The 25,181-nt window shown below is 40.2% G+C and overlaps 1 protein-coding gene across 1 annotated transcript in view; it reads right to left on the bottom strand.

The window, feature by feature from the left end:
• Nucleotides 1-25,181, bottom strand: part of LOC307028349 (chromodomain Y-like protein 2) — a 31,882-nt gene that overhangs the window by 3,270 nt on the left and 3,431 nt on the right. Inside the window, exons 2-6 of the mRNA XM_079663299.1 lie at nt 10,487-11,096; nt 4,795-5,018; nt 627-799; nt 333-543; nt 32-175 (exon numbers count right to left, since the gene is read on the bottom strand). Coding sequence (XP_079519425.1) covers nt 32-175; nt 333-543; nt 627-799; nt 4,795-5,018; nt 10,487-11,096 — 1,362 coding nt within the window. The remainder of the gene's footprint in view (nt 1-31; nt 176-332; nt 544-626; nt 800-4,794; nt 5,019-10,486; nt 11,097-25,181) is intronic.

Genomic DNA, 25,181 nt, shown 5'->3' with positions numbered 1-25,181 from the left:
TGCCCTCTGCGTCGTCTATATCAAGACTTACCACTGCATTACACGATGCCATTTCCTTCACACGCAGCATCACTTCTTGGTTAAATGTGGTTGGCCAGAAGACCTGCGACACCAGACCTCGACTGCATGCTTCTTGTGCCGTGAGTTTTCTTCCACAAAACAGCATCTCGTTGGCCTGCCATCAGGAAAAGCAAGGGTGGAAATACAATGATTTTCAATATATAATGCATTCCAAAATGTTTTGGGAAAAAGGGGAAATTAGGTGGTTATAAGAAGAAACAAATTAGCTGAAGTGGTATTTGCAATAAAGCCTTGATAGTGCTGGCACCCACCAGAGCTACACCCAGGATCTGGGGAAAGGTGTAAGAGGAGCATCCAGAGGGAGTGAGGTGAAGGGCGGCACACGGAGTTTGGAACCAGGCTCTCTCACTGGCCCACACCACATCACACAGGGGCAGGATCGAGGCCCCTAAGCCCAGGGCAGGCCCATTTATTGCTGCCACGATAGGTTTCTTGAAGTGGATGAAGGCCAACACAAACTCCCTAAAGGGGAGAAAAAACAATCAGTACGAACTATGTCAAGAGTTAGAAAAAGTCAGTGCCATAGGAGAAATATTGACTCTTACCTGACAGCCTCTGCGATGCGGCTGCTCTCTTTCCTGCGGTCAGTGGACAGGCGGCCTATCAGGTACGAGGGTTCCAGGCCGCTGCAGAAGACGGTCCCCACGGAGCTGAGCAGTAATAATTTACTGTCATCGGCAGCTGCATTACCAAGAGCTCGACACAATTCCTTCATGATCTGAAAAGAGATAGGAGGAATTGGCATTACATTCTTAACTCATCTGATACATTGAGAAAGGTTGAGGAAAAAAAGGATGAAATATACTGAGACCAAGGGCTGACATCGACTCAGAAACACTTTTGGCAGACAGGCCTAAGAGTTAATGAGAAACACTGGGTGTGCAAGAATGCTTATTTCCATTCCTACAACACTAACAGTTTATGGAAATTATTACAATATAGTGTTTAATTTCTTACAAAAAAGGATAATAACGTAAATTGTTAGTTTCTAATTATGTAGATCAATAACATTCATTCCATTATTTTGCAAGTAACAATGTATTTTAACCACCATTTTTTTTTTTTTATAACCATCTTCTTCTGATTTTATAAAACAAAGATGGAAGTAAACTTTTAAAGAAGCCACATTCCAATGAAAATTGCATTAGTAAAACCATTTTACATAACAATGAAATACAGAACAATGGGATTTTAAGCAGAACAAGCTAGACATAGTGCTAAGAAAATGTAATATCCTCACTGGAAAATATTTTTGGTAAAGTATCAGCATTAGTATGAAAAATAAATAAAACTAATCAAAATCAGATGTTGGTTTTGACTTGCTAGCTAGACAAGACGTATACCAATTTGAATCTTTAGAAAAGTTGTTGGCATGTTGTCGTGCAGATAAAGCCAAATACTAGAAAAAGATCTGATAAATAAAAAAACAAAACAAATGATCAGTGTTCATTTGATCAACTAACAGTAAAATCATGCTGTGCCGAAACAGGCTTCACGTGCCAGGTAATATCGGAGGTGCATCGTTCAGCATCACAGACACGTGTTTGGCCTTTGTCTCGTGTGAGGAAGGAGGGAGAGAGCCTCCATTGTCAGACAGCCGACCTGATAAGAAGTCGTTTGGAAACCCACACCACCACATCACTGACTGCAGTCAATCGGCCCACTCTATTGCTGCATTTGAATCAGATTATCACCCTCGACCCATATTAACCATTCAACCTCAAAGGGAATCTGATTCTCTGTCTCACCAAGCACCTCATCTGTCCCCAGTTTTAACTAGATATGATGTGTGTAAGTATGAATAACGTTATTCTAGCAAGGTGAACTAAAGATCCTGATACGTAAAGCAGCGGCAGATGCTGGTTCCAGTCTGTGAAACAGAGAGGAAGAAGGGAGCTTCAAAGTGACATTTGTGGGCAGTGAGCAGATGCCTCCAGGACATTCATAGACAAACAAATGGTTTCCACACATAAAGACATTTGCAACAACAAGCTACAGTTCCTTAGAAATAACATTGTCATGCAGGGGTGAAAATGAGTCAATCAATCATATTTTCTATGTATTTTAAAATCTAGTATTTCTTACAAGTTTCTTAATATTTTGGGTTAAAGTATTTGTTTTGCATTTTTCTGTAGGGCGTTCTTTTATAGCAGAAATAGCTGGACTTTTTCAGGGGGTACATTCCAAAACCACTCCCTCGTTCAGTTATTCCCTGCTCCCTGTGGAACATACCATAGTTTACTAGAGCAGTAGAGTACCATGGAGATACCTTCAAATCAAACAAATAAGAAAAGAACAGGTGTAAATAATGACAAACACAATGGCTGACTTTATTCCATTGCTTTAGATTCAGGGTCCAGGTATTGCTGGCTCACTGTCTCAGCTTACTGGGACTATTAACTCAAACACGTTAATCTAATAAGTAACACCTGTGCTAATTCAAAAATATCTGATTTGAAAAGGGCCAACTGGGACTTAAATGAATACCCATTCTTAATCATTGCTGCATTTATGGCAGGTGTGCAACAATGAGCATATAGTATTTACATAAAAAAAGAAGAAAATGGACTAGGTTGTTTCCAATTATGGTTTCACTATGAAAAAGCGGTATACTTAATATTTCACTGATATGTCCAAGATAATGTCAGATTCTCAACGTCAGTGTGCTGCCCGATATAAATATCAAAACATTGGAATAGCAGTATAGCACAGACGCAGAAAGCTTGTGTTGAGCATGAAAGGTGACAGAAAGAGTTCCAGTAACAGCTCTGGGGACTTTCTCACCTAAAGCTTTGGGTGTTAGGATAACAATGTTCGGGATATTTTTGAAGATTTCCAAAAGCAATTCAGCAGGCACATCTGCAGACTCTCTTGTTCCTGTAGCTTCAAAGAGTGGGCAACAGAGAGGAGCTATCAGAGCTATTTGATAAGCCCACGGCTTACTGTCACACACGAAAGTACACACACATGTGCACACAGTTTAGGCCACTTCAGGGCACTGCAGGCTGTCGTGCACAAGATACTATATCAAAGCCAGAACCCCCCTCTGGGGAATGTCTGAGACACATCATTCAATCTGAGTGAAGGACAATCATCTTTTCATAGATCTATGATATATGAGAGGTGGATGATTGTGACACATGCCATTATCTGTTGCAACTCACTATTAAAGCAATGGACCTTTAAGGAATCTGTAAAAAGCAACATAAAAACATAACAATCTCAGTTCTCATTACTTGAACTTTTTTTCTAAATGTCAAAACCGTTAAAAAGTATTAATGGATCATTTCAGAAACTATTTGACATATTAACAGATTAAAATCTAACTAGTGATATAACACCATGGTGAGTCTGACATGATATATTTAACAAATACAGTATGTTATAAAATGTAGGAATAGTCAATACATAAAAAATCCCAAATGTTGGGGAAAGCTCTGTAAAAGCAAGCTACTGAATATTTCCAGGGACAATGTTGAGGGAGCAGCTTGTTGTTGATTGCAGTGTGGAAATGAGCCAGCCACAGGCTGCTGCTCTCCTGCAGGCAGCCAAATCTACAAGTGGATCATCACAAAGCATGAAGCCACTGCATCAGAGCAGAGAACCATCGGACCAAATTTTAGTGTCGCACACATTCATTATAAAGCAGTCACTTTTCAACCTCTTCATTGAAAAAGGCTCATATAAAGCATCACATTGTAACACTGGAACTCAAAAGGTCTACACACACTCTTAAATAGATATAGTGTTAGAACCAATGTTGATTTGAAAGGCTTACATAGAACCATTACACCCCTGTCCCTCACACGTGACAGATTACACCAAATCACAGCCAAACTCCTGAATTCATAATGCACAGTTTGTTCCACAACTACATGTCTGATTGACTTAGAGTTAGCGAGTAATTGACACATTTCTGATGAGACTGTGATAAAACATGCCAAAAGCCAGGAGGGACAGGTTGTTGCTTTTGCACCCTAATTGCCAGCAGAGAATACTAATTTCATCAAGCACGAACATCTGTTTTCAGTCATCAAGAAAATAAACTGCCTGTTTAAACCAAATGATCTGATACTAATTGGACAAAACAGTTAAGTTATTGTCAACATTGCAAACTGTTATTTCTATGTAGGAAGTAGTAAAAAACATTGGAAATCTGGCCACCCCAAGGGTCTTCAGTTCTCTGGAAGATGCATTACATAATGCTTCCCTCTACGAACTTTCTGCATAAATATATAAGTAGTTCAACTAATATTTTACTGCAAAATCAACAGATGGCATAACACTGGGTTACACAGTATGTACCCCTAAGACTCTACTTGTAGAAATATTGTTTGCTCGGAGGCAGTTTTTAGCAAAAATCTTTTTCAGTAGCCAGGAGCTATTTTCTAACCTTTTTGAGCGTACATTTTTGTTTGTTTAGCAATGCCCTGAGTCTGATTCATGCAGCTAAGCATATTTTTACCTGGCAGCTGTCAAATAAAACCACAGTTTTCTAAGTTGCCTTTTAAAAAAGCTCCCCTGGAGCCGTTTGGGAGTGTAGCATAGCTCCAGGGCTTCTCTGCAGCAGTTAATGAGGAAACCTTTCTCATTTAGAATTCCCAGACCTAGCCCATGGCAACTGGGGTACGATCAAAAAGTTACATCAATGAACGTAGCTCTTGATACATAGAAAAACAAAAACAAGGGGGAGATAAACATCCCAGTTCTTACCTCTGGTGTCAGAGCGTTGTTGTCTGTAGTTTGGCTGGAGAGCAGGATGTGAGTGAAGCCTTCCTCCTTCCTGACCACAATGTCTCGGAATCGACAGTTGCTCTCGTTCTGTCGCACGTTATACCTGAGCCGCTTGTCGAACACGTAGCCTTTATCCTCGGCCAGCTTCCGCTTTACTGAGCTGTGTAGATGCATCTTGCCGTTGGCCAGATGAGGGCCTGACACTGAGGAGGAAGGACAAAACAGGTCAATGTCTCTTCTTGGACGTCTTTAGCTTTTAGACATCACAAACTACCATTAAAAATAAACATTTTCTGAAATATGAATTTAAAATAAAATAAAAATTGTATTGTATTTTTCAATCATGTTGTTGATTCAAATGTTATCCATTTAAATTGTTCGCTGTACTAGGAGTTAACTTTGATAAATATACAGGATACAGGATTTAGAAGGAACATTTTGGGATAACGATTTAAACACCAATCCACATTATTTATACTTCCACCAGGGGAAATTACCAGAGACTTTTCAAAGGATGTTCACAGAGTAGCTCCTAATTCTTAGAGATAAGGTTGGTATACAAATTATTTGTGGAGCTTGATTTTACTGGGTCTACAATATATTTGCATATCTGATGTTGAAAGGTTGTTGGTCTATGTGTGCAACGTTTCCTAAATAAAAATGTGTCTTGTAGTTATGACATCATTCTGTATATTAACAAATATCAAATAGGTGGTGTGAAAGTTGAAAAAACAAGCATTAAACAAAAAAAATTGAGAACATGAAGTTTGCATCCATGTCTACAACTAAAATGTTCTATCATACAATTTTAACTTTGACTAGAATCAGATGTATTGACATGCACTCAAAGCGTAGATTTAGGAATTATAGTTATTACATTTTTTGTAATATGTTTGTTATTTAGCATATTCCATTCGCTTTTGTCAGGACAATTTACTGACGTCATTATGGATTTTTATGTAAGAACTCCTGCCACTCACTGACTTCCTGTGCCCTTGCAATCATCTATTTCTGTCATCACACAACATGTACTCTGCATGATATCAGAGCTTTCACAGTGGGATTCATTGAATTAGAATTTCTGTTGATTACATTAACATATCTGGCTTTCATAGAGCACCCACACACTTTTTCTGATTTGCTAAGTTTTTAAGGCCTTTCCACACAGAGAGAACTTGACTTTTTGGAGCAGTGTAATCTCTACAGCAGGGTGTCCCAACCTTTTTTCCCCAAGAGCCCCCCCAAATGACTCCTGTTGGAAGTTGCGCCCCCCCCCCCGCCCACACACAAGGGGGGGGGGGGGGGGGGGGGGGGAGCGCAACAGCGGTAATTAAAGTTTAAAAGTCTCAAAATGCTACAACCACTGTCACAAACTGGATGAATGTGAAGTGTTTTGTTAAAGGAGGATGAAAGCGTAACTAAGGAGCACTATTGGAGTGACTTTGATGGTTATTGGACTCAGGATGAATTCATTTTGATTCCCGCTGTATGAAGAAATTAAAGGACGGCGCAAGTGGAAACAATTCACAATGGGATTAAACTGTTTAAAACACATGCTCAAAGTAAGCCGGATTTTGCCGATGTGTTTATGTGGATTCAAAAGTCGTAACTAATCTACAAAATGGAGGAGACCAATCTGATCAGAGAAACTGTGACAAATAATTCAACTGAAACCGGCATGGACAATGACTATGTTTTGAAAATGTGCTTATCCAGAAAAGCCTGGTTTGGACACTTTACGGGCAGAAGAAACATTTCTATTAAATAAAGAATTATACATTTCTGTCTTTTTATGCCTTTAATAGCTACTAACTTGAATTTTTATTAAAACTAATTAATCAATTATTTTTTATATTTTATTGTAATGTAGAGACAAGGCTTTTAGTGACAATCGTGTATTGCGTTACAATTATATGTATTCAAAGTCTAAATATGATATTTGGCCTCAAATAATCTGAGGCCTGGCACCCCCCCTGCCATCTGTGACGCCCCCTCAAGGGGGGCGCGCCCCCCAGGTTGGGAACCACTGCTCTAGAGGACCATCATGAATTCAAAAAATGTTTCACCTACAATGATAAAAAGGTTTTCTGTAAAAGCTGAGAAACAAATCTTTCTCTCACTTTCATTACATGAGTAGATAAAAGAAAAAAGAACCTTGACTAAAGCAAAATATGAGTCTTTTGTATAAGATTTAGAGATGCAGTAGTCATACGTCACTCAGGAACACAAGCGCAATCTTCCAGCATGTGGTGTGATGATTTTTCAAAACATTTTAAACACGTCAGTGATAAGGATGCTAATACAAAGCTGGGTTTTTACCACAAACAACTGTCTGATATTAAAAAAGTCAGTGGAGACTTTAAAACGATCTAAAAGCCCTCTATGAGAGTCTCTGTTTTTAACCATGATGGACTTCTATATGAATAATGCAGTGGAGCTGTAGACCCAGCCAACACTTTACAAATCAGCAGATCTTGACCTTTGAATCACTGATAGAAACAGCAATCGCAAATTAAGACGAAAAGGGTTTGCTATAGGGTTTCTTCAAATGATCCTTACCATTAATAATGTAATGGTAATGATCATTTGAAGAAACTACACATTTGGCATGTTTACATTTTATCATCCGCCAAGATTTCTAAGACTCAAACAAACCTAACATTTTACAATTTAAATGATAGTTTAAAATGATAAATACACAGCGATTAGCCTGGAAACATGGGATTTCTAATGGCAGCAGTGATTCCAAACGGTTGTAGGACAAGAAGCTGTGGCTTTGGTTTTACTAACAGCCTCTAGACACATGACAACACTATGCTGAACAATTCTAGATAATTAAGACGTGCTAGCAGAAAGTGGTGCAGAGTGCTTCCGTTATGAAGCTCATTGCATCATCACAATCATTATAATTTATTAACAATTGCAACATTTATTTGCTGCTGGCCTAAAATCAGAGGCAACCTCTTTCAGCAGATTACTGGGTGGAGCTGAGGGTGCTGAATGGGGTGAGCGCGTAGTCTTTCAAGGATTAGGAAATAAGGATCCATAAGGGCTGCTAGACAGATATCTGTTAGGTTGGTGGCTTTAATGTTCTCACATAGAGACGACCCGGTCTCCCTATGGTGGGGCTTTGAAACATGAGAGAACAACTATCTGACTCCATATAAAAGTCCAATGGAATATTTTCTATTTTGAATCTTACTTTCTTGTGTTTCTAATTGGCATAACCTCAAAAGTACACTAGCCAAAAGTGAAATACGTTGAACATTGGCAGGAGCTGGTCGATAAAAGACAGCAAAACTGAGAGCACATACTGTACATATACATATATGCACATATTCTGCATGTTCTGTATTTGAGAACAGACCAGTAAAAGGCCTGAACCCAAGAACACAACATTTCTTTAACAGGTATTATGGATAGTGAGAATAGACAAACTCATTATTAATCCTGCCAATTACATTTGTATGTTACTATTAAAATATGGTAAAAAACCAACAAAAAACAATCATTCTCATCTGGATTTTGAACAAAACCAGATTACTTTTTGTTAACGTTTGTAATGATTAACAATAGGTGTACAGGCCCTGGACTGTGAACCAGGAGTGAATGTCAAAGGCGTTATCAGCTTCTCCTGTAGTAAAGGACCAGATTTAGGAGGAGCTTCAAAAGCTGTGTGTAAGTAGGTGTCACTACAGCAGAAATGTTTTGGATATGATAAGGAAAAACATTTTCGGTTAAAACTTCTATGCATGTCATTGACTGGTCTGTGAGTCCTATATCCACTAAATGTACAAATATAAACAGGATACATCTCTGCACGGCTTATAGCCATTGCTATTTTTAGCCAATCAAACATACTGTATATCAGTAAGGTATGGATTTACATGTCTAACAGCCAATAGGCAGGAATACAGTACAGACAGGTAATTGGTAATGTCCACCCACACTCTCTTCTAATGCCAATGTTCCACAGTTGTGATACATTACCTCATTTAGTCCTCTCTGTCATTTTGTATTACAAACATATCCATACCAACTGCTGACACTCAACTCTTTTGTCTAGCTTTGACATTTAAAAAGGCAGACTGTCACTTTTAAAAAAGGAACACATATTCTCCCTCTTTAAAAATATCACACCCTTGTGTAACAAAGTACATACACAGATGTAGCTGCTACAGCTTTACTTCTGATTAGACCAGTGACTCTTGGTGTCTGATGTGAGCTCATGCTAGCAAACTTTAGGTAGATATTGCTGTGTAACTGAGATGATCAAATCGGTTTGCTTATTTTATGACTGTTCTCTACTTTACCATTATCCTGTACTGTTATCGTAAATTGACGCTGAGGGGGCCAAGGTTCAGCAAAGGTTATTCTAAATTAACCTGTGATGTCTGTTAGTGGCTCTAAAACATAATGGATACAATAGTACAATAATTCTGGTTCACTTTTGCAATCTTTAATGTTACCATATTAGCCATCACATGACAATGTCAATATCTCCCTTATAAACGCATCAGCTGATCATTAATTTCTTAAAAGGTCCCCTATTATACTGTTTTTCATCAATATATTATAGGTCTCAGATATATACAAAACATGTCTCTGAAGTGTTTGGCTCAAAACACCCAAAAGATCATTGTAGCATCCCATAATCCCCTCTGTTTCATCCCTATTTCAAAAGTGCTGATTCTCTGTCTGTTACTTTAGATAAGGAGCCACTCCCGACGCCCCTCTGAGAGATATTTGGTTAAAAAGAACACAATGGTGCTCTAGGAGGAGATTCAGGGGGAAAGGGGAGGGGGGGGGGGGGTTTACCTTGGTTGGTTATTGGCTGACGGCCCGTCCACACAGCAGCTTTAAAAAAATCTTGAAAGTCTTGGAGCTGGGCGTGTCTGAAAGCTTGGGGATTTTTTGCGAGCAACGTGACCAACAACCAATCACATGAATCTCCCGCCCCCGACATACAAAGCAATAGCAATGTTAAACGAAGTAAACTGGATATAAAATCCCCAAACAGGCGAAAACCTACCAGTTTCACCCACTGTCTCTGCCACCTCCCTCCATGCCTGGTTCCTCCAGTTTGTATCCCGGTAAGTTATTAGCGACTGGTCATAAAGAACCGGGTGATTTGCTAAAGCAATAACTAATTTCTCCTCCATTTTCAGGAATATAGAAAATGAACTGCGGTCTGGCTCTCCCAGCTTGCACGCGGTTTGATTGGCTAGCGCTTGTACTGTCAGATTTGCATAAACGGGATTTGATTGACTGACGCTTCCACCTCAGCTTAAAAAAATCCTGGAAATCCTGGAAATCTTCGCTTTGCTTCCCCACAATGCAGTTCGGCGAAAAGCGAGGTAAAGTGACGTCACCCCATTCAAAGTGAATGGGCAGAGAAGCGCTGGAAGCGTTGGAAGTTCTTTTTAACGCTGCTGTGTAGACGGGCCGTAATGGTTACACAAGCCAAAAAATCGTTATGACATCATAAAGTGGCCAAAATCTGATCAGCTCATTTTCAGAGAGGTTTTTATATAAATGGATCAGGACAAAAAGTGAGCGAATCTTTTTTCCTGACATTTTCATAACCTCTTTACACAGAGGGGACACATGTTGATGTATAAAATACAGGCAAATGTGGATTTTGCATAACAGGTGACCTTTAACATCTTACCTAGCTCAGTGGTGAACTGTGGTCCAGTGGTTTCCATGGCTCCTAGTTCTCTTTCCGCTCTGTCCAAAGGGAGTCTATGTGGCCTTGCTGCTGTCCTGTACATGAGAGGGTCCATGTCTCCATTCTGCAGTCCGTTATAAGGGACCCTCATTGGAGGAACAAAGTGATGCCCTCCCGGTGGAAGAGCCTTGTACGTCATGGCTTTTCTTATCCGATCCCCTAAGGCATGTTTCCCAGGTCCAACAGCCACCTTCTTCTGCTTCTGTGTGGGACCACCTGACCCTGAACTTCCCATCCCCAGAACAGCTCCTACTCTAACTCCAACAGCTGGGCCAAACGTCCTTTTTTTCTTTCGGGTCTCAGACCGAGCTCTGGAGTTTTCTGTAGCAGATGGCTGGCTGGTGATAAGGGGCTCCTGACGATTTTTTGGAACCTTGGGCCGTTTGTGTGAAAGCAGTTTCAGGCTGTTGTACTGGTCAATAAATTCCTCGCAGTGCAGTAGGTGGTGCTCTGGCTCCCATGTGTCCTCCTTACTGCCATAACCTTTCCATCTTATCAGGTATTCCCACTTGCCCTTCTTGTTCCGCCTCTTGTCCACGATGCGCTCCACCTGAAGGCAACATACAAACAAATTAGGAAAGGTTTTATAGAATAAAACATGATGTCAACGATGACCAAAGTAATGTCACTATGTTTTAATAATAATCAAGTATTGCTGTAATTATGTACAGTTTGATTTTTAACTGTATTTTGAGCCATTGCTAGGGAGTATAAAAATGCAAAAAATGATATATTGTGTGACATTTGTCGTGTTCAATATTAGGGATTATTCTCTGAGATGAGTTACAAGCTGCTATCATCAATAATCCTTAAACATCAGCCTTTGGAGGCCAAACCAAACCCAGAAAAGCCTGTGTAATTTAGAATATATTAGACCAGCAGAGAGCATAACACATCAGCAAATGCTTATTTTGACGAAGGTACTCTATTATGTGCATCTACGAAATAAATCCAGTCTAAAAAGGGACACTTTTCAGAAAATACACAAATTCTTATTCAATTAAACTACGTGACTACGGTTCTGGTGTCTTTCTTTATCAGCATAGTAAGAGAACAACCTGAATGTAATAAAGGATGGCATATAACACCAACACATATACATTTGAATTAAAAAAGGAAGATGTTGCATATGGCAATGACATATTCCATCATTTGCTAAAGGACTAACTATGACATGATTGTCTACAAACTTGCGACCAATCACTCAACTAATCAGAGTGTGAATCATTGCTTTGCAATTCGACTTGATTGCATTCAACTTGATTTGCAAGCCAGAAGGTGCTGATAAGACTCTTCTGAGCAGTACCATAGTTTCATATTAGCACATACAGTACATCCCTCTTTCACAGAGACAGGGTTTTGGCAGACTAAACTTGGGGTTTTAATGCCATTGAAAGGGAGCAGGAAGTAAACTAAAAGGTAATATTTTGTGACTCCTTTAATGTAAATTCTGGTGGTTTTCGATTGACCAAATCTGTATGAAAGGTTTTGATATTATATACTAATTTAATCCAAACATTAAAATGTTTGACTACATCATCAAAAAGTATATAACACACAGGAAACAGACAAAATCACACGTCAAATCACATAAAAACAGCCTTACCCCACACAAACATAGACTGTCAGCACCACCTATTCTCAAAATATGCAAGTCCAAACCTGCACCATTGATGACTGAATACAGGTTTTGGTTGAATATCTATGCGTAATCTTCTTTATCACTGCCTGACTTCAGGGTACATTTATGCTGACAAACGCATGACGTGCAATATACAAATCACAAGCATCCTCAGGCATCTTCTGATTTTAGTGTCTAATAAGAAACAGTTACTCTAAAACAGGGATCAGCAACTACATTTGTTCAAGGGCCAACATTATTCCTAGAGACACTTTCGGGGGTCAGCAATTTTTATATATAGCACTGAATTTTGAAGTTGTTGACCGGGGGGGGGGGGAGGCTGCTAGTGGAGCACGCTCATGTACTGTCAAGTCACCGGAGCCTCATAGCGGGGGCTACTGCCAAGCTCATAAACCAGACTCTTCACGTTAACGAAGGATCACTTTTTCGTCAGGGCAGGCTACTGTCCCGCAGCTGCTACATCTCTGTTGGACTCTTTGTTGGGGGGGAGGGCTCATGTACTGTCAACTCGCCAGAGCGCATAAAGTAGAGACGGGTGAGTCCTGATTCATCCGGATCATTAACCCGGATCGTAGTAATGAGCTGGTCGTGACGAGTCTCCCCTCTCGATTAACCCGAGTCCTTTGAGTCCTACACCTGGTGACGTACAAATTAAAACTATAAATTGCGTCACTCGCCACCCTCCTTATAACATGTAAAATCACATTACAACGTACCCCAGTCCATCTGCCTAGCCTTTAGCAAGTAGGATAGCTGCCAGAAGTTATGGTTTGGCTCAGGGGACGCGGATCAGTGCAACTTCCTGCAGACTCGTGCGGACTCAGAGCCGTAACCGTAGCAGATCCAGAGATCCAGGCAGACTCATCATGGACGAGTCAACAGCAGACTCAGATTCGCAAATCCTGACTCACTGAATAATGGGAACTTCCTTCACTTCCTGCAGACTCGTGGGGACTCAGAGCCGTAACCGTATTGCAGATCCAGAGATCCAGACTCATCATGCACGAGCATAGCCGCGGGAAATGGGAAGTCATTTTACTTAGGGGTTGCGGATAAAAGTGGGGAGATATTTCAACAGCAGTAACATGAAGTTTTTCAAATGTACACCATTCGCAGCACCGCCTCCAGCACCCCTACTTCCCGCGGCTATTGTGCACGAGTCAACAGCAGACTCAGAGAGAGAGACAGCAAGCGCATTTCGTGGCATCTGCGGGCAGTGGCAAGTACTTCCGGCATCTGCCACGGAGGCCGCAACTCCGTGGTATCTGTGGCAAGTATATGCCACAGATGCCACAACTTGCCGTGGCAAGTATATGCCAAAACCATGCCACAACTTGCCGTGGCAAGTATATGCCACAACTTAGATATGCCACAACTTGCCGTGGCAAGTGTATGCCACAACTTGCCGTGGCAAGTAAATGTCACAAGTTAAGAGTTAAGAGAAGGTTTACGGTAGCTGCCACTCGCCTTCCGTGGCAAATGCTGATATTTAAACCCGTATTTATCGCGGAAAATGTCGCTGTTTTGGCGTGACTTTATCGGACTGATCTGTACACAAGACTGATGATCTCTTACTGATGGTCCGATCATATTTTTCAAAAAGATTAAACATTATATGTTCTATAGATTTTACTTGGAGAACGTGGTTTGTTAAAATAAATAAACGTGCTATTTTTATGATAATACTCAAGATATATTATTAGTAAGTTGACATAAAGAACTAACATTGTTGACCAGAGGTGGGAAATAGGCTAACTTGTATACTCAAGTAGCCTACTGTACTTGTGATTTAGAAATAGTCTACTTGTACTTTAGTTGAGTATGTAAATGGTATGTTACGTAGTAGGCTACTTACCCCACTAGAAATTCAGAGGTAAATTGTGTAATTGTAGCCTATTCCCCTACATTTATTTAATACGCTACCTTTAGTTACTTACTACAGATTCTGATTAATGATGATACATATAATCAAGTCTTAAATCAGACTTTATAGTTACTCCTGGAGTAAATTCACAAGATACCCTACTACAGTATACAAAGTCATTAAAACTAGCTGCACCTTTACCAGCTTTGAGAACACTTTCATGATCAATCATTATAATGAAAACATGTGATATGCACTTTAAGTATATTGTTATGCTAATCATTTTGCGCTTTTACTTGAGTAACATTTTAATGCATGACTTTTACTTGTAACAGAGTATTCCAACATTTAGGTTGGCTACTTCTACTTTTACTTCACACTAGAACCGCCAGGGGTCGCTGTATAGCCTACCTAAAACCACCAACGTATCAAATGAACGAATGCATTGATTTTCAAGGTACAATATTATTTTATTTATCATACTAGAACACAATGAGTGTTGCCACTACTCGCCGCGGCCTGTGCCTTGGCATTTGTGGCATCTCCCACAAGTATATGCCACAGATGCCACTACTCGCCGCGGCCTGTGCCTTGGCATTTGTGGCATCTCCCACAGAGGCCACGACTTGCCGTGTCAAGCATATGCCACAACTTGCCGTGGCAAGTATATGCCACAACTTGCCGTGGCATTTGCGCATGCTGAACGGGAGTTGCCACAAGACGCCAGAGTTAAGAGAAGTTTTACGGTAGCTGCCACTCGCCTTCCGTGGCAAATGCTGATATTTAAACTCGTATTTATCGTGTAAAATGTCGCTGTTTAGGCATGACTTTATCGGACTGATCTGTACACAGGACTGATGTGCGATCTCTATTTTTCAAAAAGATAATAAATGATCATTTATATTCAATTTTACTTGGAATAGCCTACGTGGTTTGCTCAAATAAACAAACGTGCTATATCTATGATAGTAGGCTAAACATAGGCCTATATTGTAATAAAAAAAGAAATATTGGCAAGTGAGCGTTGCAACGCAAGCCCTTGGCAATTGTCGTTTCTTCAGGGGAGTTTCCACTGCTTGCTACGATAACCAGGTGTATTGTTACTAGTAAAGACAAATAATTAAAAAATAAATATCTGTATTGACACAGCAACGTGTACAATGGTGTTATTAGACTTGGCTACTGACTTAGGGCAGCTGTAACTGATTGCAGTTGCCACTGCTAGTGAGATGCTAAGATTTATATTTTATAAATGAGGCTAGGGACAGTTATATTTGATTGTACACATGTATAAATGTGTTATTTTAAATCCAGGCATATGTACTTAATTTGTATTATTTTCGTTGTTAATAAACAGATTAATGTCATTGTATCTGTTTTGTTGTTTAATATTTTAATTCTGGTTGAACATTTTTATTGAAATGCTTAAGATTATTCTTATTAGATATTGATATCAGTGAATCTAAACAAACCATGTTATTCCGTTAAGACAATCATGACAGTATATTAAAAACCAAGACACAATGCATGCTTTTTTATCCTCCCTTTTATTGCGTTTTGAAACTGGCGAACAATTTATATTGTTCGAGTTCTTGACAGAATGCTGAGTCGTGGGGTAAGCCTACTACGTAACATACCATTTACATACTCAACTAAAGCACAATTAGGCTATTTCTAAATCACAAGTACAGTAGGCTACTTGAGTATATAAGTTAGCCTATTTCCCACCTCTGGTCAACAATGTTAGATCTTTATGTCAACTTACTAATAATATATCTTGAGTATTATCATAAAAATAGCACGTTTATTTATTTTAACAAACCACGTTCTCCAAGTAAAATCTATCGAACATATAATGTTGAATCTTTTTGAAAAATAGAGATGGGACCATCAGTAACAGATCATCAGTCTTGTGTACAGATCAGTCCGATAAAGTCATGCCAAAACAGCGACATTTTACGCGATAAATACGGGTTTAAATATCAGCATTTGCCATGAAGGCGAGTGGCAGCTACCATAAACCTTTTCTTAACTCTTAACTTGTAGCATTTACTTGCCACGGCAAGTTGTGGCATATCTAAGTTGTGGCATATACTTGCCACGGCAAGTTTGGGCATGGTTTTGGCATATACTTGCCACGGCAAGTTGTGGCATCTGTGGCATATACTTGCCACAGATACCACGGAGTAGCGGCCTCTGTGGCAGATTCCAGAAGTACTTGCCACTGCCTGCAGATGCCACGAAATGAGCCAGGCCCTACTGCTCAGAGATTCGCAAATCCCGACTCACTGTGCAAAACATAGCAGACTCGTGCGGACTCAGAGCCGTAACCGTATTGCAGCAGATCCAGAGATCCAGCAGACTCGTCGTCATGCATTAGTCAACAGCAGACTCAGATTCGCCAAATAACCCTTTTTTTATATCAACATTTTTTATTAAAGCAAAAGTGACTGCGTAGGTTTTCTTATCCGATCCCCGAAGGCATGTTTCCCAGGTCAAACAGCCACCTTCTTCTGCTTCTGTGTGGGACCACCTGACCCTGAACTTCCCATCCCCAGAACAGCGTAGCGGAGGTTAATGTAACGTTAGTCTAATATGCTTGTGAAATGCAACAACTATTCGGTTTCACCGGTAGGATTTCTACGCACTTGGTGATGCTGACTCATATGACTCAAAGGACTCGTATGATCTGGATCTCTTCAATGACTGACTCAGAAGACTCCGAGTCCGTAAAAGGATCCGGATTTGCCATCTCTAGCATAAAGCAGACTCTTCACGCTAACGAAGGATCACTTCTTCTTCAGGGTAGGGAAGGCTACGCAGTACGCAGGCTTCTTCTTCTGCTTCTGCGTGGGACCACCTGACCCTGAACTTCCCATCAGAACAGCTCCTACTCTAACTCCAACAGCTGGGCCAAACGTCCTTTTTTTCTTTCGGGTCTCAGACCGAGCTCTGGAGTTAATGCACATTACTCACGAGACGTTGCAAAACAAAAAAAAAGGGGGGGGGCGAACGCACTAACCACTCCGCCAGCACCACAGCGCGTGTCGGATGAGAATGTCTGGCTTGCCCGCGGGCCGCCAGTTGATGGTGACTGCTCTAAAAGATACATGCTTATTCCAGCATTCTGGTCTTAAGTAAGGAAAATACAAGTTTGTTAAAAGTACTCATAAGCAGTGTTGGGACTAATGCGTTACAAACTAACCCCTAGATTCTACCGGGTCCGTCTGCGTCGCGTAACGGCTGCTCCGCGGTTTTGGTCCGGCCTCCTCCGGCGTCAAACCCTACCGGGCGCGTTTCAGAAGCATTGGAGATATAACCACTACTAACGTGTTAGTCCCAACACTGACTACAAATGCACTAATTAGAACTTGATTGTTGAGGCTACAATAAAGGTGCCTGTAAAAATGTCTAAACATATATTTTGTGTTTTATTGTTCCACTACATTTCATAATGATAATTGCTACAATGATGGGGAGTTGTCTTTTCTATTACTGTGCCATGGAACAACACAAAAACTTGTATTTTTATTGTTATTATTTAAGTAAAAGTAACTTGTTACTTTTATAATTTAGTAACTAATAAAGTAACTACCGTAGTTACTTTTTTGAGAGCAGTAACTATAACTATTACTAGTTACATTTTTAAAGTAACTTGCCCAACACTGCTCATAAGACATTTTGTGCTGTGAGATTGATGGAAAATGGTTTCAAGGTTTCTTCATAGCCTCTAGCACAGCGATGGCATTAACTGCTCATCATGTCCTCAGATGTTCCGTGCGCATTAACAGGAGTAAACAGCCTTTGATCGGTGTGCCGCAGGGGTGTCACAGAAATGAACAGACAATTAGGTTGCTTAAAGTCCCAAACAATGTCACACTTAACAGCATTGCAGAGAGACACGCATGCAGAGAAAAGAAGAGAAGGAAGGAGAAAGCATGGGGTAAACCGGAGTGATCGGAGAGGGTTAGAAACACTTGATGCTCAATAACGAGATGGCACAGAGTTAGAACATGTGGGGCAGTGTTATCCTCCAACACCAAGCATACAGTAGTGTTTTCACCACATTGTTTGTATACATTCTGACTATAGCAGCATTTGTTACATGAGGACCAAGCAAAAGGCTCCATTTACCTTAAGCCATCTCAGATTGTAAAGACTATTTTGTGTGAAATGACCTGCATCAGCACTAGTGCTTTCGCTCTCTACAGGATTTTGCGGAGACCTCTGCCCGCAGTAAAAACAGCTGAACAATCGAAAAAGGCCAATCTTTTCTTCTTCATCCTCTATTCAATTGTCAAACCACAAAGCCGAGCATCACAGCAGACATAAGGTCAGTTGGACAGACCACAACATTCTAACTGGAGGAACACTTTCTGAAGGGGGAACAGACTTTTAAAGACCAAATAAAAAGTGCTAATTTATGTTTGTGTCATCGCCTGACAGAATCAGCAAAAGTACAGGGTTTGACAACAGCGCCATTGTGTGTACAGCTGTATTGAAATTTAAAATCAACTTTCATAGAGAGGGGTAAAGGCGACTTAAGATTGTTTTCTTAACTTAACTTTACTTAAGCACACCCCAACCCTAACTGGGCATCATTGTTTTGCAAAACATACATGTTCCCACTTCAAATTGAAACACCATGCTTTACGATGTACTCGGGAGTCTTTGGTTGAGAAATCTCTGGTTTTGAGTGGGCAACGGCTAAAATGAAAAGGAAAAGATGCATTTACAAATGTGTCTGATACATCATTTTTAAGTAAAAAACTATAATAAAAATATTATTACCCGAACTCAACAGTGTAAGAGTGCACTCAGTGGCGGCTGGTGGAAAATATCTTTGGTGGGGCTATGGAAATCGTGACAAAACCATACTAGGGCGGTCCGGGGGATCGTCCCCCGGAATAATTTTTTGAGAAATACAAAAAGCATGTAAATGTTAATCTACAGCTCCGGCGATCTACTAGCACCGGAGTCTCCACCTGCAGACAACTACTGTAGCGTCACCTTGGATACGAGTCTAAACAACTCACAGACACACAGGCCAGGGCGCTGACAGGGCGCCCTTTGAGCATCAGATTTAATGGCGCTGATTGGCTGAAATTATGTTTCGGCGGCATAGTTTACAGATAGCAACAGTCAGCTTGTTGGCTGCTGATGCTCTGACTGAGGGCTCCTTTCTAACGCCCGGACGAGAGAGTGTAATGATACACGCTGCGGCCAGGCAGGAAACATGTGACTTATCAGTAACTTTAGACATCGTAAAACAATTTTAAACGAGATTTTATTGTAGATTATACATTTTACTGATACCAACTATATAATATTTACCTTGTTCTTTAAAAAAATAAATAAAAAATAAATATATTTTTTAAATATATTTTTTAATTATTTTTTTATTTTTAATTACAATCAAACATGTGGGAAGAAGGGGGGCGGCGCCCCTAGCGCCCCTATGGGCCGGCCGCCACTGAGTTCACTACATATTGTATTGCTACTTCCCGTTTAAACTTGGAGTGAAAAACACATACCATAGTTTTGTACTCAAAGTTGAACCGAGCAAAGGTAGTCCATCCATGCAGGTAAAGACCTTTTTGTTTCAGTCCCAAAAGACTGAGATCAACTGGGCACTAAAAACCACTTGTTTTTTGTTTGATTTGACCGCATTCACCATCATTGATTATTGCAATTGTTTTCGATGTATATTTATGGTAGAAATGCATTATTGTAACTCTCTTTTTATAAGAGTGGAATACATGTATTGTTATGTGAAGGAAAATCTACGTTCATTGAGTGTGAACGCTGTATAAAAAGGTTTTATTTCTAACCCACAGCTGTCAAAAAAACATTCATTATCCATTCGTAACTTTTGCTTCAGGCTTTATTTATATCCTAAAGGTAGGTTTTGCTTTACTATCATATAACATAAGGTATAAGGGGGAATATAATTGCCAGTGACTCATCTGTATGCCATCATCTCATTGGTCCATCAGTGTTCATCGGGCACCGTTAAGCTGAAGAGTTTATAGGCATTACAGCATACAGAGCCCACGCACACAGCTGCTGTAGCTGACATAGCACACCTCCAAATGTAACTGCACATTAAAAAGGTACGGTGGCTTTGGAGTTACCTCATACAAAACCGTAAATGGTCAGCTCGGGCTGTCTGTGTTTTCTCCTGCAAGTTAAAGAGATGGATCAAACAAAGAATAAAAGGTCCTTTTTTCTTAAATGACATCTAGCAAAGACACGCCAACTACAACACTTCAATTCACATCAACCAACAACTGCACGAGAGAAAACAATGCTATGGGAATCAGTGAGACTCCCTTCAACCCTTTATGTCTAATATACATCCAGCTAGAATCCATCAGAAGCTTGTTTATAATAAGGTACACTGAACATTCACAAGTTCAAGCAATGTATGACCCTTTGCAGTCAGTAGATTTGTTCATATTTACTTTAATGTAATTTTGAATGAACATGTCATTGACGTACTGCTTGTTAAATCAGATACAGAGGATTGGAAAAATAGGTTTTATACATCCGTGGTGATACATGCTCAATATTTCCTGAGATGTTTTGAGCACATTAAACAGCCTTTGATGGGTGTCCTGCTTGGGGTGTCACTGAAATGATACTTGAATGCGCACTGTCCCGGATGTCACACTCAACTATATATCAGAATAGAAGTGAGACATGCAAAGAAAAGGAGAAGCAAAGTGGAGGAGGCAGATAGAGGAGGTTTAGTAACACTTGATGCCAGTATGAGCAGAAAGAGTGGAGGTGGGCATGTCCTCCATCAGCAGCCACATTTATTTATAGCATCATCCAGCCCAAAGCTTAGTGAGAAGAACATATTGTCAGGGACGTAAAGACAGGTGTGTAATGTAAACCTTCACTATGTGGTTACAGGTGCAGTAGAGCACTTCTGACCACATCCCCATAGCCAGCTGAGCCTGCATTGAAGGACAATTTGCACCACTCGACTGCATGACACCGACAAGACCAGGAAGTAACACCCGCATTACACACTGGAATAATATACTATTTACTAGAACAGCAGTATCCCAAAACACAATTTTTAGCATGATATCAAATATGTGTTATGTCTTTAAATTTCATATAAACATGCGTTACACAAAAATCACAGTTCTATTAACAGTCAAAGTCGAGATTTTTGGTAAATTAGTCGAAAAATTGATTAATAAACATCTTCCATATATACAGTATATATATATATATATATATATATATATATATATATATATATATATATATATATTGACAATATATACGCTCAGTATATCACGACTAAGAAACCAATTAGATTGCTTGAATTGACTTGTCCGGTTTTCTTTTTTTTTTAAACTTGCTTTGACTTTGGAAATATACCTCAGGGGACAAAAGGATGTTGTTGGAATAAAAATGTCTAGAATGTCTAAAATATAAGAGTTACAATGACTATTACATGAACAATTTATATGTTTAAAATGTTGGAATAATAACAGCAATTAACTGAATGGTAAATTAAGAGTCTGCAGGTTTGTGATTTTTTTCACTACTATTTGCTTTAGATTAGTCAAAAAAATGTACAGCCGCAATGTTATATTTGCCATTTGTTAGGTGGTGTTTGCAGGAGAACGAAACGGGTAAACAGAAGTTGTATCTTCTCGCGCCTTTAGCCCATTCGTTCACATGAGGCCGTAACGGAACCGCGGAAACGATAACGGGTCCCAATGTGGATAGATCTGCAACCGGAACGCTCTGGGGGTCAAACGGCTCTGTGTGTACGCCCTATACATTCATTTCCTGATAACGATGAAGCCATAGCCCCACCTCTGCTGCTCACTGCTGTAGCATGGTCAGTAGCTACTGTCAGTAGTTACTGCTAACGCATGGCAACCATGCTCGGGGGCTCGCTGCTTTTGGTGTAATTTGTGGCGGAAGTTACTACGCCACTTACAGGCCCGGCATATGTACTACAGCATCTCCAGCACTTTCGAGCGGTCTCTTGCGGAAGTACAGCGCCACTTACAGGCCCGGCATATATACTACAGCGTTTCCAGTGGTCTTGTGTGAACGGACACGTTACATTAGCCGAATGCGTGTGAACCAGGGTTCCTGCAGGTTTCACCAACTCAAATGTAAGACTTTTTATGAGCTTTTTAAAACCACTTTGAATAGAATGTAAGACCTATTTCACGGCAAGAAAGTATGAAGGAAAATTGCTAGGAAAGAAGAAATACGTCCCATAATTACTTATGTAATGTATTCATGTTCACCATAAGAACGATGACTGAACATAACAGCATAACGGTACAGAGAACTGTGTTAGACAAAAAGTGTGTATGTGTGTGTGTCTCTGTATGTATGTATCAGTGACGTGCGGTGAGGTACTGACTCTTTCAGAGTCAGATTTACAAATATTATATTTTGACCTTAATCGAAATATTCTGCTATTTTCAAAAGCTTTTTTAGTCTGATGCTATGATTAATTTTAAACCGACAAAAGGGCACCCAAAATCTAAATATTGGATTGTTCTTTCTTAGTAAGATCCCATTTTCATTACAATTGTGGTCTTACCTTGACTTGAAGATGAAGTCCATGCAATCCTTCTGGACAACAATCTCTATTACTTTTTTGTAAAAGTCCTCCTTATCTTTCTAGTTTCAAAAGTCTAGTTTGTTGTTTGCGTCTACCGTGTCTGCGTAGAATAACAGTAGCAGCAAGAACCTGTGGGCTCACGTGCACCCCTTCAGTGCGGCAGAGGTTATGGCTGCCTCTCCTGGTGCTTTTTTCATTGCCGTTGTACGATGAGACCAGCGAGCCTAAATATCATACGTGAAATAAGTTATTTAGAGACTATGGAGGGCAAGGATAAATGTAATAAAGGGATCTACAAACATTACATTGATGACCTACAGTGAGATGGTAACAGCCATGCGCTTAGGGCCCGCGCTCCAGCAAGTTACTGTGGGCTTACGTGAAGCAGAGCTCGTCCCTGCCTCAATCCTCATCGCTCCCATGTAGCCTAGTTGTAGTGGAGTTCGGCAAATTTGCTGATTTTGACTATAAGAAGCGATTGGAATCATACAGAAATCACATTTACAACACAGATCAGTGGAGACATTTTATTATTATTTAGTATTTCTTTAATTGGTTTAAATATATAAATATAATATTTTGAGAATTCATAACTTTGGAGGACTATTACTACAAAAAATGACATCTCACAAGAAGAAAAGCACAGATGGGATTTAACAATCAGAAAGCCACTGAGTGAGTTTGATTTCGGATTACAGCGACACACACAGTACGAGGTTTATTTAAAAAAAGGGGGGAGATTTCTTAGGAGTGTGCTCCATCTCACTCCTGTTCACTGTCCTCCGGATTCCTGCAGGACTCCAGAGTCGCGAAGAGCCCATGCAAAATTACATTTAAGGTGTCTACTTTTACTACCAGATGTAAGGTCAATTGCTGCAAAAGTTGCCGACTTCTCATCCACGATTATGTCACTTCCGCCGCCTAAAACCCAGGAGGCATACGATCTAGCACTAACCACGTCCACACCACCTCCGCTTTTAGGGTTGACGCAGACTCAAACGTTGCCCGGCGGTCCCCCGGTGTTGTTGCGGGAGTAACTGCGCTAGCTAACGCTGCGTTAGCAAAACAAACGCTAATTTTGTTTGCAAAAGGTGCAGAGGGCTTCAAACACGTTCCCCTCCACTGGTTTCAACCAAGCACTAAATTCAATGTTTTCCAACCAAACACGGTTGAACTTACACTTCCCCATATTCATTTGTAAGCAGTGGCGGCGCCAGAGTATTTTTGTTGGGTAATCTATGGTAGGGCTAACCCATACAGTGGTGGGGCTCAAGTCAGTATTTGCAATGTAATTACATAAACGCTATATCACCCCCCTTGACAGTGAAACGCCACGCGTGAGGTTTAGATTATTTCCCTGTCTCAATCCAAATTGAACTGTATGAAATAAAAAGGCACATTTGTCTTGTAGTAAATAAAAAGGGCGACCTGGAGCCAATCCTGCAATTTCCCCACAGGTGAAAGAGTTGACATGCTGAAAACCCAACCCCTGCAGGGGGGTCTGGGGAGATTCAGGAGATTTTTTGAAATACTAACATAAAATACACATTCTGTTACTCTCTTGAGAAGAAAAATAAATAAATCTATTACTACACGACATATTTAAAAAAATGAATGCCATTTTTGTTTTTTGTTACTTTGTTCTGAAAGCTGAACCTGCTGCTCCTCACAGAGAGAAGAGGGAAGAGGCTGTGTGAATTACTTTACATTGTCGATAATGGTGGATAGCCCCCATTGTTCTGTGTGTCAAAATTAAAGACAGCCCACACACCTATCAATCATCAAACCGTGGGGTCTTATTTCATTACGTGTTGATTTCTATCAACACGTAATGTTATATCGATGTATATAGAGATGTACAACAGCAAAAAGTATTCTCCATCGGGACTTCCTGCAACAACAACACGCCATTATCGTGATTCTGATTGGCCAGAAGACATTATCAAAGATGTTTTATTGAGAAGACGATCACTACTTGACAAACGTTTTCAAAACCATTTCTGTTGTTCGGTATTTCCAAACAAGTGGCTACTGAAATCAATCTTACTAACTGTTGTCTGTGCAATTTACTCTGCGCGAGTTGGCGGACTTTATTTTGCTTACTTTAACATCATTTTTTATGGTGGGGCTAAGGTGAGGCTAAGCCATTTCTTGGTATGGCTGTAGCCTACCCCAGCCATACCCTGGCGCCGCCACTGATTCGAAGATACCTAATTTCTGACTGCCGCTAGCTGAAGCTTGGTTGCTAGGTTACTAGCTGGGTGTTCTCCGATAAGGGGCCGGGGGAAACAAAGTTAATGATTACTGGTTCCATGTTGATTTATTTCAATACAAATTGTTGGGGGGAACTGAAAAGCTATTACCGTACTGGTTACTTTGCAGCCCGGACATTTCCCCCAAAATACATTTAGACGCGATCGCAACTAAGAAGTAGCTTTCAAATCAGATCATTTTTAAGACCTACTAAATCATATTTAAGACCTTTCTTATTTTTTTGATCATATTTAAGACCCTTTTA

This window comes from Notothenia rossii (genome assembly GCF_949606895.1).
Source record: "Notothenia rossii genome assembly, chromosome: 2".
Taxonomy (NCBI): Eukaryota; Metazoa; Chordata; class Actinopteri; order Perciformes; family Nototheniidae; genus Notothenia; species Notothenia rossii.
Note: the sequence above shows the minus strand (reverse complement) of the source record. Positions and strands in the feature narration are given on the sequence as shown.